The 17,954-nt window shown below is 44.8% G+C and overlaps 1 protein-coding gene across 1 annotated transcript; it reads left to right on the top strand.

The window, feature by feature from the left end:
* The first annotated feature begins 18 nt into the window (after nucleotides 1-18).
* Snrpd3 (small nuclear ribonucleoprotein D3 polypeptide) lies at nucleotides 19-16,687 on the top strand. Its single transcript, XM_075979976.1, has 4 exons — nucleotides 19-153; nucleotides 1,221-1,367; nucleotides 13,317-13,509; nucleotides 16,465-16,687. Exons 2-4 carry the CDS (start codon nucleotides 1,242-1,244, stop codon nucleotides 16,524-16,526), a joined length of 381 nt encoding a protein of 126 aa, XP_075836091.1. The 5' UTR covers nucleotides 19-153; nucleotides 1,221-1,241; the 3' UTR covers nucleotides 16,527-16,687.
* Nucleotides 16,688-17,954: the final 1,267 nt, after the last annotated feature.

Raw genomic sequence — 17,954 nt, 5'->3', positions numbered from 1 at the left:
AAGGAGGATCCCTGCGCACGGCATTCTGGGAGCGCGTGGTATTCTGGGTACCCGGGGCCCGCCATTCCGTCGCTTCACGCCTTCGCTTTCTAACGTTTTTTCCAGAACCGTAAAGGAGCCTGCAGTTTCTTGGCGAGGAGCGGCGACTGACGGGTAAGAGGAGGGCGAGGCTCCCCTAGAGGGTTAGAGGAAGGAAGGAACCCTGGCGAAGAGTTCAGCGGGGCAGAGTGGATGGGAAGAAGCCCAAGCCGATCCAAACACTGTCTCGCTAGCGCTTGGAACGGTTAACTGATTTACGCATAGCCTGCGCGTCCTGAGCCTTTCCGAGTCACCGATTTTTTACGTTGGAAGCAGTTATTTCTTACAAATGACCGCCTTTTCCCTCAGGATCATCGTTTTCCACGTCCTTTGCATCCCTGTCTCCACTCTCGTCCCGGCACTGGCCCTCCATGCTCTCGACGCTGCTGCAGAAGTTATAATAGTTTGCTCTGCTGCAGAAGCTCTATGTTTGATCCACTTTGCAAGATGCTGCTATTTCCTTTTTAAGCTTTTGGCTATAGCCCTGCTGTAGTTCGCCGCTGCTTTCGCCATAAGCACGCAGCTAAGGGTTCTCACCAAGAGAGACTGCGTTTAGCATCCTTATAGTCACGTGAACATAGGATATGTTCATCAGAATTATAGAAACCTGTGTATAGTCTCTGCCTTTTACTGAGATAAAGTTTGTCCTGATGGTCTCATGATGAACATTTCCTGTTTGTATCATGTTGTGGGCGCCTTCATTCTTTGTACCCACCTTTAGTGAGAGGGCAAAGCCGAATTGAAATCATAACCTCCGCCTAGTTTCTCTGGGTTTGGGTCTGTATCTACTATAAGATACTGTGGCTTTTGGCCAAATGTGGTTGCTGGGCACTTGGAATATTACTAGTGTGACTGGGGACTTACTTTTTAATTTACGTTTTGTTTGAATAACTGAATAGGAGCCAGTGATTATTTACACCTCAGGTCCATATCATAGTTTGGTGAATATAAAGGGACACGTGTTTGGAAATAGAAAGGAACACTCTTCGTTCCCACTAGCTTCCTCCATCCATCCAGCCATCCTTCCCCACCTCATGGCTGCGTGGACTTGCCATGGTGGTGCCTTCGGACATATTTGCAGAGCTTGTGAGATGCTAGACCTTATGCTCTGAAAGATAACTGTTGTCCCTCTTCCGCTATAGCACAGGAAGAGTCCTGCCAAGATGTCTATCGGTGTGCCAATTAAAGTCTTGCACGAGGCTGAGGGCCACATCGTGACGTGTGAGACCAACACTGGAGAGGTCTATCGAGGGAAGCTCATTGAAGCAGAGGACAACATGAACTGCCAGGTACCTTGCTTTGTCCTGGGGCTGTGAAGGAACTGTGGCATCTATCCTGGGGGATAAAAAGACATTTGGGAGTCTTGATGAAGTTATTCTCATCCAACAGCTCACTGAGTGCTTAAAGTGTGCTAGACACTCTTGAAGTCTCCGCAATTGTTTGTATGTCAATACAGACTCAGGCTTGGGGCAGAAAAGTCATTTGACAGCCTCATAACCATATTAGCAGGTGGATCCCAGCATATGGGAGGCTGAGGTCAAGGATCAAGAGGTCAAGGCCCTGTCTCTAAAGCAGCAAGTCCTATTTAACTGTTCCCTCCTGTTTGAAAGAAGTGGCGCTTCTTATAGGAGAGTCAGGCTCAAGAACCAGTGTCCATTTTCCATCACGATTTATAATTTACAGAATCTAAAGCTTATTGTGTGTGCTTTTTTTTTCTTGCAGAAAGTCTTATCTGATGTAACTACCAAGTTTTGGTGTGTGGGGTTTTGTTTGTTTGTTTTTCCTGTTAAGAACTCGAGCTTCGGAATCAAATTTGAGCCAAACCATAATTGTTCTCTCTATAAAGTTAAGATGGAGTTGTTTTGGATCCTCTGTGCTGTAAATGCCAAGACAATTAATACACAGGAGACTTATGGGGAAGTGGCAGTGAAGAATAACGGTGAGAGAGCAGGGTACATAAGTAATTAGTTACTATTCTTGTTGCTTTGATCAAATGCCTGGCAAAAGCAACTTAAGGAAGGAGAGTTTATATTGATTCTCAATTTGAGGATTCAGTCTGTCACCGAGGAAGTCATGGTGGCAGGGATTTGAGAAGGCATCTGGTCGCAGTGACTCTGCCAATAGGAAACAGACGAGTTCCTGTGCTTAGCCCGGTTTCCACTTCTTATTCACAGTAAGTTGGAAATTCTCACCTCAGCCTAATCTGGATAATCCCACAAATACGTTCTTGTCCCTTCAGTAATTCTGAATCCACCACGTTGATAATATTAACCATCAAAGCTTTTCAGTCCAGGGAAAGGAAGGCTAATGGAGCAAAAAGAGCCTCAGACTGTAGCTTATTGCTGAGGAAGTTTCATCTAAGTAAGAGGAGTCTCAGGAGGCAGAGATGGATTATTAGCTCTGGTGTTTCTGCTGTGATCAGTCACTGGCAGTCTGTGGGGTGGCTACCTCAGAGTGAGTGCCATCCGTGGTGGATCTACAGAATGTCAGCTGGAGGCTGTAGCTCCATATATTCCACCCAGCCTGTTGTCTTCTGAAGTGGGGGGGAAGGTATCCCAGGCTGCTCCAGGTCTAATACCCATAGCTTGGAGTTGTTACAGAGATCAGATAATTTGTGTGTTTGCAGGGGCTGGCTCAGTGCTTTGTGTGTTATAACTCTTGGAATATATGGTTCCTGTTACTATATTCCATGTGAGAGAAAAGAAAGGTTTGAAGGGTGAAGTTCCTTATTTAGGGTCATACCTGTGAGTTAGGTGGCCTGACTATTACCATTAGGGTATAAGTTACTTCCTGTAGCTGTGATAACACACTGTCAGTTTAGTTTGGCTCACAGTTCCAGAGAAATGGTAACAGAAGCAGAAAGCTGAGCACTTATATTTTCAATAGAAAGCTTGAAGCAATGTAGTACTACACAACAGAAAAAAACCCCGACATCTTGAAATTTGCAGGCAAATGGATGGAGCTAGAAAACATCATTTTAAGTGAGGTAACCCAGACCCAGACAGACAACTATCAAATGTACTCACTCATAAGTGGTTTTTAAACATAAAACATAGAAAACCAGCCTACAAATCACAATCCCAGAGAACCTAGTCAACAATGAGGACCCTAAGAGAGACATAGATGGATCTAATCTACATGGGAAGTAGAAAAAGACAAGATCTCCTGAGTAAATTGGGAGCATGGGGACCTTGGGAGAGGGTTGAAGGGGAGGAGAAAGGCAGGGAGGGGAGCAGAGAGAAATAAAGAGCTCAATAAAATCAAAAAAAAGAAGAAGAAGAAGAAGAAGAAAGCTCGAAGCAGTGAGTGCAATCTGAAAGTGTTGGGGGTGGTAATTGCAAAGCCTGACCCTAGTGACATTCTTCCTTCAGCAAGGCTGCATCCCCTAACACCCCCCCCCCAAAAAAAACCCAGCTCACCACCAACTGGGGGCCAAGCGTGCAAACACCTGCAACTGTGGAGGATACTTTTCATTTAAACTACTGTAACTGTGCTGATTAGTTTTTTTGTCAATTTGACACAAGCTAGAGTAGTCTTTCTTGGAAAAGGGAACCTCAATTATGAAAATGCCTCCATCAGATTATCCTATAGGCAAGTCTGGGGCATTTCCTGCGTAGTGATTGTGTGAAAGGGCCCAGCATATTATGGGCTATGCTACTCCTAGGCAGTTGTTTCTGGGAGATGTAAGGAAGGTAGCTGAAGACTGAGCATAGTGGTGCATGCCTTTAATCCCAACACTTGGAGGCAGGGGCAAGAGGACAACCAGGGCTACATAGAAAGACTCAGAACAGCAGCAACAATGCATGCGTGCACCCGTGTGTAAGAAGATAGCTGAGCATGAGCCAGTAAGCAGCATTCCTCCGTGGTCTCTGTTTGTGTCTGCCAGCTTGAGTCTCTTCCTTTCCTTTTTCAGTGATGAACTGTGATCAGGATGTGTATGCCATGTTGCTTCTGGCTGGGGTGTTTATTACAGCAATAGAAAGCAAACTAAAACAAGATTTAGTTTAGAGCTGGGTGGTGTGCTGTGTGCCGCTGTTTCCCCTCTACTGGGGATGGAACCCACTGCTTCAGGCATGATAGGTTAAGTAATCTCCTGCTAAATCCCTTTTCCAGTTTGGGGTTTTGCTTTTCAGACAAGTTCTCTTTATATAGAGAGCCCAAGTTGGCCTTAAACACTTGATCCTCCTGCCTCATCACAGTTCTGTAATTATAGGCAGGTGCTATGCCACCCAGCTATCAAGACTCTTTGAAGTCCTGTACTACTTGGTTGCCTTCCACAGGAATTTTCTGGGAGGTGTAGCTAACTTAGTGCTGTCAAGATCCTGACCCGTCTGCTTTTGGGAAGTGTCACTTTCATGGGTCCAGCCCTGTCAATTAAGACATCTTTGTTTTAGGGCATTTAGTTTTGTGAGTAGAGTGAAAGATTTGGATAGTGACTGTTGATGTCTTTGTTATGGTGCTTTATTTAAACAATTCATTGAGGCATGAGGGTCTCAGACAGCAACTATAATAGGAATTTGTCTGACTAGATAACTGACATTCTCAGAAGTGCAGCCCACGTGGTGCAGTCACAGATCTTAGTATTATCAGGTTGCAACTTGGAAAGTAGTGTGTCTTGTGTGTGAGCTTTGTGTCTCCCTGGCCCTCTGTCCCCTCCAAAATCGGTGATAACAGATGAATGCTCATTTACTTTGATTTACTTGTAGAGTCTGTAAACATGGCTGCACTCTGAGGTACTGGGAATTAGGACTTCATGATGTCCTAATTTTTGCAAGAACACAATCTAGCCCATAATACTGCCCATATCCAGATGATGAGACTATATTAGGTTGACCAGAGCCTGAGCACATTGCTGTGTAGAGCAAACCCCAGCTGAACACTTCACTCGTGCATCTCTGGGACTATGATGACTCCTGCAGGTTCCTCTGCTGTCTCCTTCCTGGTCCACAGTCCTTTAGAAATGAGGACGTCCTCCAAACACCTTCTCTGCATACACAGCGGTAATCCCAGCACTCAGGAAAACTGAGGCAGAGGAATCACCACAAATTCAAGGCAAGCCTGGACTTTGTGACACCTTGTCTCAAAACAACGCCACAAAACTGACAGATTTGGGAAGCTGCGAGGATTCCGTCATAACCACTTCCTTACCTCAATGTATTGACATAGACTTCTTTAACTGTGTGTATTTAAATGAATATGGCTTAGAAAATAATGTAATAGTATATTCTTTTTGCAGTGCTAGCACTAGAATCCAGCAAGTGTTCTCACTACTCAGCTGTGCCCATCCATTTTTATGGTAGCTTCAAATAAAGAAATGGGCCATGGTGTAGCCGAACTTAATTAGAAAACCAAGCGACTGGTACTTAGACTGTAAACCTGAATCCCTGTGCTTAAAAGGTACATTCAGGTGTGAGATACATGAGGTACAAATTTCTCTGGCATTCAGATATAGTAGATCCTATTAAATGATGTTCTTAGGTGCTGGAGAGATGGATCAGAGGTTGGGGACACTGGTTACTCTTTAAGAAGACCTGGGTTCAATTCTCAGCACCCACATGGCAGTTCACTATCATCTGTCCAGTTCCAGGGGATCTAATGTCCTTCTGGCCTCGGAGGGCACCTGCACACTTGTGATGTACATGCATGCATACACATTAAATGAATAAACAAATCCTTTTGTTTTAATGATGTTCTTACCAACATCAATCACTATGTAAAAATCTGCCTCTTTTAGGCTCCTGAGAGCCTTGGCACTTGCTAAGGAAGCACTGACACTCCCCCTCTCCCCCCACACACATAGAACTTCGTTGTTTTAGCATAATTTGTACCATGTTTGTGTCATTTGAAAGTATGTAGAGGGAGGGAACTGATTCTGACCACCACCCACATACTTGTGGCATGTAAACATGTGCACATATATACACAAATACATGCAATTTTTAAGGAGAAAAATTAAAACTCTAAAAGATTTTTTAAATATTTTAAGATTTTATTTATTTATCTATTATGTATACATTATTCTGCCTGCAGGCCAGAAGAGGGCACCAGCTCTCACTACAGATGGTTGTGAATCACAAAGTGATTACTGAGAATTGAACTCAGGACCTCTGGAAGAACAGCCAGTGCTCTTAACCTCTCTGAGCCATCTCTCCGGCCCTAAAATTCTAAAAACTTTAAGATGAAGCTTTGAGTCTCCTGAACACTAGTGCTCTGAAAGAGCCCAAAGTGCTGAGTCATCTCTCTGCCCTTTTTTTTTGTTTGTTTGTTTTTGTGGGGTGGGGTGTTTTATTTTTTTCATCTCTTCAAACCCAAGGCTGTCCTTAAATTTATTGACTTCCCTATCTCTGCCTCCTGAAGAAGGACGCTTAAAAGAAATCCCACACTAGCTCCGAATTGAGAAACAGATGGTTGTTTATTTAGGGGTAGACTCACAAATCAGAATCCTCCAATCCTCCGCTTGAACAGAGACCAGAAACCGAATCCAGCAGCCAGAAAGAGAGCAAAGAGAGAGGACGCATGCTCTACATCGTCGACTTATATAATATAAGAGGCCACGCCCCAGTAGGCGGGTAACCAACCACAAGCTGTAAGACTTCCTACAGCAACCTCCCAGGGGTTTTATGATTATAAGTGATTATTATGATCATGACCAACTTTATAATTTTTACTGTGTGATCTATTCTAAACCATATTCTAGGATGCTAATACCAAGGACATTGTATAATTTTTCACAATGGAAGGTTGTTGTATTATGTATATAGTTTTTACCAATGTGATAGTTTGAATGTAATTGGCCCCCATAATCTTATAGGGAGTAGCCCTACTAGGAGGTATGGCTTTGTTGGAGTGAGTATGGCCTTGTTGGAGGGGTAGGCTTTGAGGTATCCTATGGTCAGGATACCACCCAGTGTCTCAATTGACTTCCTGTTGCCTTCAAGTTGTAGGACTCTTGGCTGGAGAGATGGCTTGGTGGTTAAGAGCACTGACTGTTCGTACAGAGGTCCTGAGTTCAATTCCCAGCAACCACGTGGTTGGCCCACAACCACCTATAATGAAATATAGTGCCCTCTTCTGGCCTACAGGCAGGACACTGCATAAATAAATGAATAAATCTTAAAAAAAAAAAGTTGTAGGACTCTGAGCTACTTCTCCAGTACCTCTTCTGCCTGCCTGCACCATGTTCCCTGCCATGGTGAAAATGGACCGAATCTCTGAAATTGAGTGAGCCACCCCAATTAAATGTTTTCCTTGTGGGGCTGGAGAGATGGCTCAGCAGTTAGAGCACTGGCTTTTCTTCCAGAGGACCCAGGTCCAATTCCCAGCACCTACATGGCAGCTCACAGCTGTCTGTACCTCCTGTTTCAGGGGATCTATCTAACACCCTCACAGACATAACATGCAGACAAAATACCAGTGTACATAACATAAAAGTAAGTTATTAGGCCGGGCGGTGGTGGCGCACGCCTTTAATCCCAGCACTCGGGAGGCCGGTGGATCTCTGAGTCCGAGGCCAGCCTGGTCTATAAGAGCTAGGTTTCAAGACAGGCTCCAAAGCTACAGAGAAACCCTGTCTTGAAAAGAAAAGCAACAACAAAAAATGATTTTATTGATAATGTGCTGATTATTCCTTATAGATCGCACTAATAACCCATCTTTGGAAACAAAGTTAGTTAGGCTGCTGAAGGGGTCTTCGCTGTGCTGCTGGTTAGTATGTTCTTCCTGGAAGTGACTTGGTCCATCTGTCCGTCTACAGCAATTCTGCTGCCAGTTCAAAATGATAAAGTTGCGTTGTCGTGTGTCCCTTTCAGTGTTGATTTTAGTAAGGAAAACTCTGAAAACCAGTATTTCTCTTACTAGAGCTAAATTAATTATAAATAAATTCACAATATAGCAGGCTTTGAAATTCATACACACACCACACACACCATCTCTACATCCCAAGTTCTGGTATTACAGGTGTGTGCTAACATGCTTATTTTGTTTTGTTTTTCATTATCTATAGAATATTTTATTAGTTTCTATAATCAACTCTGTAGAAAAGACCTTATATAGGTAATTAGGTAATACAGTCAGTATGTTACTTTTACACAAAATTACATTTAACATTTCTAGATCCATGTGGCTGTTAGCACTTTAAACTGGGATACTTTTCCAAAGTTGACAGAGCAGCTAAACTTTCTAAAAATCAAATTTTATTTCACTTTTATTTATTTAAAAAAATAATATCAAGTATGTTATACAGGAACAGTTTTTCTGGGTCCTGTAGTTATCTGAACAAAATCACAGCGACATCATAGCTGGCTTTATGTGGTGCTAGGGTTTCACCCATGCTAGGCAAGTTCTCTACCAGCTCATGTAGTTATTTATTTATTTATTTATTTTTGGATTTTTCGAGACAGGGTTTCCCCGTAGCTTTTTGGTTCCTGTCCTGGAACTAGCTCTGTAGACCAGGCTGGCCTTGAACCCACAGAGATCCACCTGCCTCTGCTGGGATTAAAGGCGTGTGCCACCACCGCCCAGCATGTAGTTATTTTTTATTATTTTTCTTGGACACTGAGGTGGGAGGACTATTTGAGGCTAACCAAGGCTCATAATGATGAGCATGTGTTCAGTTTATTATCATAATGCCAGTAAATATAATCTGAGAATAATAGTCAGACCTCTTTCATCATACATCAAGAGATAAAATTCTTAGAAATTTGAATGGGAAAATGCAATAGAGTAAGCAGGTTCTACAGAAGCTTAAAATGCTGCTTTGAGGACCACAGGGGCGCTGTTTGTTCTGTCTGCTTGGCTGTGACAAACCCCTCTGTAGATAAATGATCTGCATGGAATTGTTATCTTAAAAAAATGATAGCCTACAAGAACCTTATACAGGATTAGGTCAGCTTGAAAAAGCAAAGCATTGCATGTAACTGACACTAGGAAAGTTTGAGATTTCTCAGCACAGTGTAGTTTTTTTGTGACAGTTTTGCTGTGTGGCCCAGGCCAGCCTGAAACTTGGAATCATCTTGCCTCAGTTTCCCAGTCACTGGGACCACAGGTAAATAGCACCATTTGTGGCTGTGCGATTAAAGTTTGTGGATAACATAAGCTCTTTAGCTTGAGGGGAAAAAGAAAAACAGTTTAGGCTATATGAGCTATTTTCAAGGAGTTGTGTTTTTTGTACTCCTTTACTCTGTAACATTTTTGTGTATTTCCCAAGAACAAAGATAGAGAGGTTGAATCACTTCATAGTGTAGTGACATCGGTGGTGATTGAATGAATATCCAACGAGGGTGTGTGCTTTTAGCATGTTTGCAGTTATGGCAGTTATGGCCATACAGAAAAGGAGGACCCACCTCTGAGACTCAATGTCCCCTGTTCTTTCCAAACGGGTCACGCTGGACAGTGGTGGCGCACACCTTTAATCCCAGCACTCAGGAGGCAGAGGCAGGTGAATCTCTGTGAGTTCAAGGCCAACCTGGTTTACAGAGCAAGTTCTAGGACAGCCAGGAAGAGAAACCCTGCCTTGAAAAAATAACAACAAAAAAAGCGGGTCACTTCTGGCACTGATGCAAGAAAGTATCCTCACATGCTGAGAAAGAAGACAGTTGTAGTTGGGTGCTTCCTCATTTAGCTCAGTTCTGATGCTACAGGGACTGTCACTGTCACTGATTGAGGTCTCAGTCCTCAAGACTGTCCTCTCCTTAGACACCAGTGAAAGCCCCAGTTTGTTTTAACTAAACTGTGCTTCTGACTGTCCGGGTTTAAGTCAGTGTTCTACTATCCTCTTCTTAGGTCTCATCAACCTTTGTTTAAGCAGCTCACAGAATTCAGGGAAGTGCATTTACAGGTTTCTTGTAGAGGGTAGGACAGAGGATACAGATCTGTCAAGCAAGGCCTGGGGGCAGGGACTCAGTTTTCAGCTTCTTCATGATGTGCCACCCTCTGGAAACTTGCCCTTGTTCAGCTCTCTGGAAGTTCTCCAAATCACGTCCCTTCGGGCTTTATGGAAGCTTAATTGAATAGGCAGGACTGACTACCCATGAATTGCCATGTAAAAGAGTGATCTGGACGACAACATCAAAGGAGTATGAACTCATGCTAATGGGCTAAGTACGTAGACAGGACTTCTGTTGTCCTCAGTGTTTCCCTCAGTACCAGGGATGGAACCCAGGGCCTTGCACATGGCAGGCGAATGATGTACTACTGAACTCTAGCCCAGGCATAACTCTTTCTAAAATGAAGGTTGTGGGAATTTACTTACAACTCCAGAGCAGAAAGACAGACCGGAATTAGTTTCCCTACCAGCTGAGGAAAGAGGAATTCTAGCTTTTGTGGACTGTCCTTAAAAAAGGATTTATGAGGCCAGAACCATGGGCAAAATACCATATTACACACTCCCGCATTGCTTCACAAGCCTGCATCACGTTCTCTCCATCCTGGTCCACAGATGGCATTTCACTTGAATATCTAGTCTGTGTTATTTACTGTGGCTCTTTAGGAAAACCATAAACTCTTACATTCCTGCCTGACTTTCAGAAAAACCCAAGTGTTTGCCTGGAGAAATGGCTCAGGAGTTAAGAGCACTTGTTCTTCCAGAGGACCCGTGTTGGGTCCCTAGCACTGGGGGATCTTAGCCTCATTGCCCCTGGCTTCTGTAGTTACCCACACAATATGCTTGAATAAAATAAATCTTCAAGTATTTTTAAATGTAACTAATATAAACCTATTGCTAAAAAGATGCTGCCTTTGTCTTTATGCAAACATGGGGCCCTCCTGGGTCTGTGCTACCATTTGTTCATCAGCAGGACAGGAACGCATTAGAGCAGTAAGAGTATTCGGTGTTAGAGTATTTGTCGGTGACATTGAGAGCCCCTCATAGGATATTAGTGAAAGTACCTGGTTTAAGTCTTGTTGGATCTGTGTGACAGTTTCATGGAGATTCTCAAGGCACAGTGGGGAGGTGCTGAGTAGGGAGGGAGATTAGGCTTAACAATCGTACATACCCCAAATAGACATCCTAACTCCGATTAGGTAAACATTACTGAGTTTGTTGTGTCCTAGGTGATTGAGATAACATTTAGACATACTTTGCCTTGTTTAATTGTTTTTTTTTTTTTAACAGTTCCAGGAAGGTAGTCTGTCACATTTTCAGGTAGGGAATGGAACATGAAGGCAGTGTGACTTTGTGCGGAAGGATAGAATGGGTACAGGTGTGGGCCTTCGGGGACAGATCTGCCTCTGACAGGCTGTGCTGTCTCCCATAGGGTCTCACGGTATGAAGTCAGTTATCTGGGGTCATTGTCATTTGCTTGCTGTCTGTATTCATGTTGACTTTTGTTGTATTTTATTTCCTTTAGTAGGGGAGGGAGGGAAGTGGGACTCAGAAAATTCTGAAGATGTGCTCAGGGTTACACCTCTGTAAGATGACAAAGCTAGATTTCACTGGAGATGGTCAGGCCACTCCGGTATCTTCTATAGAGTCACAAGTATGTCTGGAATTGAAGTTAGTGGAATCCAGGTTCTCTGATTGGGTGAGCCAACCATAACTACTTTCTTGTGGTAGCAGAGGCTCAAGTGTGTACAGGAAACTGGCAAGGACTTAGGAACTGTGAGATTTTTAAGGAAATGGCGATAGGAAGCCTACTCCTGATTGGTGAGAAACTGGGGCCCCCTTGCCCTTGAATGTAGAACAAGAACAGTGGTTTGCAATCCTAGAAACCATTCCTGTTGCTCAGATAAAGCAGGGACAGCCTCAGTATTGATGTGTTTTGGTTTTGTTTTTCACTGTTGGTATTCCAGCAGAGACCACCTGGCCATTTAGAAAGAGCAGGAGAGTGCAAGACATTTAGAGAAGACAGTCCTGGGGGATGATGCAGCCGAAGATGAGCATTCAGCAGATTAACCCAGTCTTAGATTTTTTTTTCTCATTTGCAGTTCCTAAATTTTGTATTCACGTAGAATTGTGTGTGTACATGAAAAATGAAAGAAGTGACGTTGTTTTGGAGGGGGCCAGGGGCAGGGAGAAGAGGCAGAGAAAGAAAGGGAGGGGGAAACGGATAGGAAGGTGTGCAGTGTAAACATCGAGAAGTTTTAAAAAGAAGTCTGGGAGATGGCACATCTTTGCAGTGTAGGCTCCACCCATTCTAGAAAAGTGTAGTTCTTTTCTGCCCAGAGCAATTGGGCAGTTGAGGCACCTGTTGAATTTGGTGCTGGCAGGTTTGTGTCACTTTCCTATTCCCTTGGGCCCCTGACTGGATTCATCATAGAGAATCCTCCTTCCCTTCAATCTACACCTACTCATTCTGGCACGTGTGTCCTCCCAAAGTACCGCCTAGCTGTCTCCGTCCACAGACCTGAGCGGTCTTCCATCTCTGACGTGTCCTCAGTGCTGTGCAGATATGCTGCTTCAGCCCTGCATGCCTGAGTCTTCCTCCTGTGCAGGCGCTGGGTGCAGGTGCTGCCGCCTTCACTTCTCAGTCCCTCGTCATCTGCCTCCTAATAGCTACTAAGAGAATTATATCTGGTGCATACTTAAGACCGTGAAGGTGCCTTTCCGGATGCAGTGCCAGCAGGTCCATGAGAGGCTGCAGTTTGGCATGAAGTTAGAAAGACTGTCACCGTCACTCACAGGCTACCCGGGAAGCAGTGCAAGCTGGGTTCTGCATCTGAGCTCAGTGATTCGAGCCTGGTGTCTCCTGCATATCAGCTGTTTGACATGGTTTTTGTTTGGCTGTAATCTGTTAAATTGGGAGAACTCATAACCCTGAAGTTTCTGTGAAATGCAGTGCCTGGTGCACAGGGAAGTGCCAGCCATTGATGTGCTGTTTCACAGCTTTGTCCGGCTTTTTCTTTTTTTTTTAGATTTATTTATTCTAGTTTATGTGTGTGGGTATTTTGCTTTTAGTGTGTGTGTGTGTGTGTGTGTGTGTGTGTGTGTGTGTGTGTGTGTGTGTGTGCGCGCGCGTACGTACGTACAAGTGTGCACCACATATGTGTCTGGTACCATGGGTCCCCTGCACTTGGAATAACAGACAGCGCGAGCTGCCATGTGGGTGCTGGGAATTGAACCCAGATTCTCTAGAGGAGCATACGGTACTCTTAACTGCTGAGCCATTTCTCCAGCCCCTTGTCTGACTCTTTTATGCTGGTGACAGGCTTTTGTGTTTCTAAACTTACTCCGGTTAAAGCTCCTTCGCTTTGTGTGCTTCAGTGCTATGACCTTTACAACTAAGCTGGTGATTCCCTTCCAGATGTCCAACATCACAGTCACCTACAGAGATGGCCGAGTGGCACAGCTGGAACAGGTATACATCCGTGGCAGCAAGATCCGATTTCTGATTTTGCCTGACATGCTGAAAAATGCACCGATGTTAAAGAGCATGAAAAATAAGAACCAAGGCTCTGGAGCTGGCAGAGGAAAAGCTGCTATCCTGAAGGCCCAAGGTAGGTGCTTCTGGGGTTGGCTGCAGAATCCTTACCCTCTTCCTTTTAGGGAAAAGCCCTCCACACATGATGATATACCCCATCCTGACCTACTCCCAGGCTTGAGAAATCCTTGGTAATGGGGGCCTTTCCCCATTATCTTTCTTGTCTTACTTGATCCTATCAACAGAGTTAGTAAAATCCCTAATCTCTCCTTAGGGGGAAAAAAATACAGATTCCTTCACACTTATCCCAGCACTCAAGAGACCAGGGCAAAAAGGCCACCCTGAGCTACATATACATAGCAAGACCCTGGAGAGGCAGGTAGAGAGAGCCCTGTCTTAAGTGAAATAGTCCTATAGTGAAGGTCCTTCCTTTTCAGAAATTCTATCCAAGGCCCTCTTTGGGGCCTTGCTATGGTCTAGTGAGGATGGGGAGTGACACCTGAAACAGTACTGTCGCATTCCTAGAGTTGTATGTGATATATCTTGCCTGCCCACCCACCCGCCCCTCCCCCTGCCCCTGCCCCTCAATTACCCAAGATAGAAAGGGGAACAACAAACCAGAGTTCCACTCAAGTCTGTCTTGATGAACCAGTGAGCTATTGGGGTTGTTTAGGAGCACAGCTGGCCTTGCAGCTTCACTGGGAACTCGAGTTCAACATGGGTGATAGTTCCTAAGAGCTGCTTCCCTGGAGTTTCTCTCTTCCATCCACTTTCTTTACGGTTCTCACCTCCCAAAAGAGTGTGCAGCTAGGACAGGATCACTCACAGTGTTAGTCTTATAGCCACAACAACAGATTGATGTTTTTGTTTCCTGAGACAGGATTTCTCTGTGTAGCTTGGCTGTCCTGTAGACCAGGCTGGCCTCGAACTCACAGAGATCCACCTGCCTCTGCCTCCTGAGTGCTAGGATTAAAGGTGTGTACTTCCACTGCCTGACTCTTTTTGTTAATTTTTGAAATTGCGTGAATTAGCTTATTTGTGGGGTAGGGGACACATGTGGTGATGAGAGAACAACTGGTCAGAGTCAGTTCTCCCCTTCCACGTGGGCTTTCTGGAAATTGAACTTAGGCGGCAGGATTGGCAACAAGCACCTTTACTTAATGAACCATCTTGCCATTCCTTGTTTCAAATTTTCTTAAACTTGGCATTAAATCCCTCCTTTGACACATACCAGCAGTGTAACCACACTGTCCCCCAGTGACTGCTAAGCTGCTCTTGGAGGCTAGTCTAATTATGGTTTATATTTGGGTTCCTGAAAAGTTCTGCTGCATTATTAGGTACAAAAGCATAGTCCTAAGGAAATACATTGGTGTTGGGAAAAGATTTGATGCATAAAAGGCCTTGGGTCCTCCCTTAGTATATTTTACATGTTTTATGTCCGAGGTAGCTTCTGTGTTTAAAGATAGAATGGTTTGGCCGGGTGGTGGTGGCACACGCCTTTAATCCCAGCACTTGGGAGGCAGAGGCAGGCGGATCTCTGTGAGTTCGAGACCAGCCTGGTCTACAGAGCTAGTTCCAGGACAGGCTCCAAAACCACAGAGAAACCCTGTCTCGAAAAAGCAAAAAAAAAAAAAAAGATAGAATGGTTTGGGGTGGGTTTTTTTTTGTTTTGGTTTGTTTTAAGAATTCTAAAAAGCTGATAAGAAAATCTTGGGACCAGTGATGGCTTGAGGATAAAGGTGGTTGTCACGTAAGCCTGACAGAAGTTGTCCTCTGACCTCTACAAGCACAAAATACACACAAATGAATAAATACAAAAGGGTGTGAGAGAGATGTTTTTCCTTTGCTGCCAGGAGGGCTGCTCTTGCTGTCACAGTGACACTAGCTGTCCCGTCTTTGCCAGTCAAATGTTGTCACTCGGGCAGTGAGTTTCTCAACCCTGCTGACGGCTGCTCTAGGCACCTGTGCTTTTCCCAGCCCTGGCTCTGGTCCCTATCAGCAGGTGTATAGGTTCCCATCAGAATCCTAGGCACTTTGGGTTCCAGAGTGGGAGTCCTGTGCATTTTTATGGGTAGTGTTAGTTTGTTTTTGTTATTAAGCATTTCTTTCGTGCAGAAAAACTCAGTAATAAAACCCCTTACCCAGAATTAACAGATGCTAGCACTTAAGTATACGTGTTTGAGAGTTTCAAAAACAAATTGAGAGCCAGGGTAGGATAGCTCAGTGGGTAAAGAGCTTGCCATACAGTATGACTACCTGAGCTCAGTCCGTGCATGGTGACACCTGCTTGTAACCCCAGCACTGACAAGACCAAGGTGGATCCCTGGGCATCCTAGCCAGCCAGTCTAGCCTACATGTCAAGCTCGAGGCCAGTGAAAGCCTTTGCCTCAAGAAACAAAGTAGTAGCCAGGCGATAGTGGCGCATGCCTTTAATCCCAGCACTCGGGAGGCAGAGGCAGGCGGATCTCTGTGAGTTCGAGACCAGCCTGGTCTACAGAGCTAGTTCCAGGACGGGCTCCAAAGGCACAGAGAAACCCTGTCTCGAAAAACCAAAAAAAAAAAAAAAAAGAAAAGAAAGAAAGAAAGAAACAAAGTAGTGGGTAGTACGTGAAGAAGAATACTTGAGGTTTTCCTGTCTTCTCTCTGTTCATACACACAGGTTCATGTCCCGTCCCTTCCCATCCCTCCCCTCCCCTCCCCTCCCCTTCTCCCTTCCCTCCCCTCCCCTCCCCTCCCTTCCCAAGTGAATCGAATGCATCTGTAATGGCGGTTCCTCCCCTCCCGTGGACCAGCCCTGAGAGTGTGTCTTTTCTACTGTACGTAGACTACTGTCAGTCAGCACTACCTACCACCCTGCTACCAGGTGTCAGTGCCAATGTCCGCTCCTCTTCCTCCCCCGCCCCCTGTGACTGGTAGTGATTAGGGTAATGTTGGTTCAGGTGGCCTTTGAGGTCCCTCCCAGAGCTGACGGCAGTCTCTACCGTGTCGTGAGCGTTCCCAACCACTCTGATCTCTCTCTCTTTCCTTTCAGTGGCTGCAAGAGGACGAGGACGTGGAATGGGGCGTGGAAACATCTTCCAGAAGCGAAGATAACTTTCTCTGTTGTAGAGAACTTTGTCCTTAACTCTGTTGGGTTATTGGGGGAGGGGGGGTTACATGTGCATACGTCGTAGGTTTTCTTTTGCTATTTCTCTTTGTACCAGAGAAACTGTTAAGCTTAATAAAATTGGTTGTTTTGTGGTTTGTTTCTGTGAGGGTTTGTTTTGTTTTTAAGGAAATAAGAACTCTCTGTTCGATCTGTAGTTTGCATTGGCAACAGGTTAAAATCTGACACCCTCGGACACGCACTGGGACAATGCCAGTACTTTTCAAATGGCAGTTATGGATAAGAACTGCTCGGGCCAGTTCCCAGTTGAGCCCAGAGAATGCTAACTCAGACGCTCCCGTAACTGTGTTCTCTTTGGCTCCTGCATTCCATGTGGCCCTTTGCTCAGTTAACCTTTGTGGACCGCCGTCAACCTGACCTGTGAAGATGTCTCACACCCTAGCCCTGCAGCATTTGAGGACAGTCTTCTGATACTAAGAATAATGTAGAGGCTCCTGGGGACCCCGGACTGGCTGTTCTACTGGCTCCACGCAGTGTAGTTAGCATCTTGGGGTTGATTAGCACATTAATTATTAACATGACAAGGATGGCAAGGGAGGTTAAGATATGCAAAGTGAGTATTTGACAGAAGCACGGGTTGGGAAAACAGCCTGCATCATTTAACTATTGGGAAGAAAGTGTTGCCAGGGACTCATTCTGGAATGCAGCTATAACAAACACTCAAGAGGAAAGGGGTCAGCTTTTGTTTCTTTTTCTTTGTTCACTTCTTATATTTGTAGTATTCTTTGAGATCCTTGGCCTAAGATTATTTGTTTGTCTATGTATTTGGCCGTATATCTTTACCACACAGCTGCAGCCAACCACCTTAACACTTTTCATTTTCATTTAGTTTCATGTCAGCTTTAATAATTGATTTGTTGCCTTTACCAACTTGACATATATTGGCTCTCTCAGGATTGGAATCAAGCATAAGCTAAGCCATCATGGATGAACATAGTCGCTAGCTGTTTATGTGGTGAAATAGTAACATCCTTACACGCCAGCAGCAGTGCCTTCTACCCTCGGAGTGACTGGGTTACAAAATAAGGTGGGAGTGGGTGGGGGGACAGTTGAGACCAAGTGGCCTCAGATTCAGAGATGCACTCCATCTGCTTCCGGAGTGCCATGACTGAAGGTCTGCGCCACCATGCCCAGCTAAAAGCAAACCTAGAATTTGCCCTAGCCATTACCTCTGTAGAACTCCATGGAGACTGCAAACAGAGTGAGTGCGTTTTCTAACAGGATCCCTGCTTGGTGCTGGAAAGCACTTCTTTGAGGTTGTGCCAGCGCTTGAGAGGCTGAGGCAGGTGGTTGAGTTCAGGGCTTGCTACTTAGTTCCAGGCCAGCCTTGGTTAGATACCCTCCCCAAAATTTTT

Source organism: Microtus pennsylvanicus, chromosome 7 (assembly GCF_037038515.1).
Source record: "Microtus pennsylvanicus isolate mMicPen1 chromosome 7, mMicPen1.hap1, whole genome shotgun sequence".
Taxonomy (NCBI): domain Eukaryota; kingdom Metazoa; phylum Chordata; class Mammalia; order Rodentia; family Cricetidae; genus Microtus; species Microtus pennsylvanicus.
This window is presented reverse-complemented; position numbering and strand designations above follow the sequence as displayed.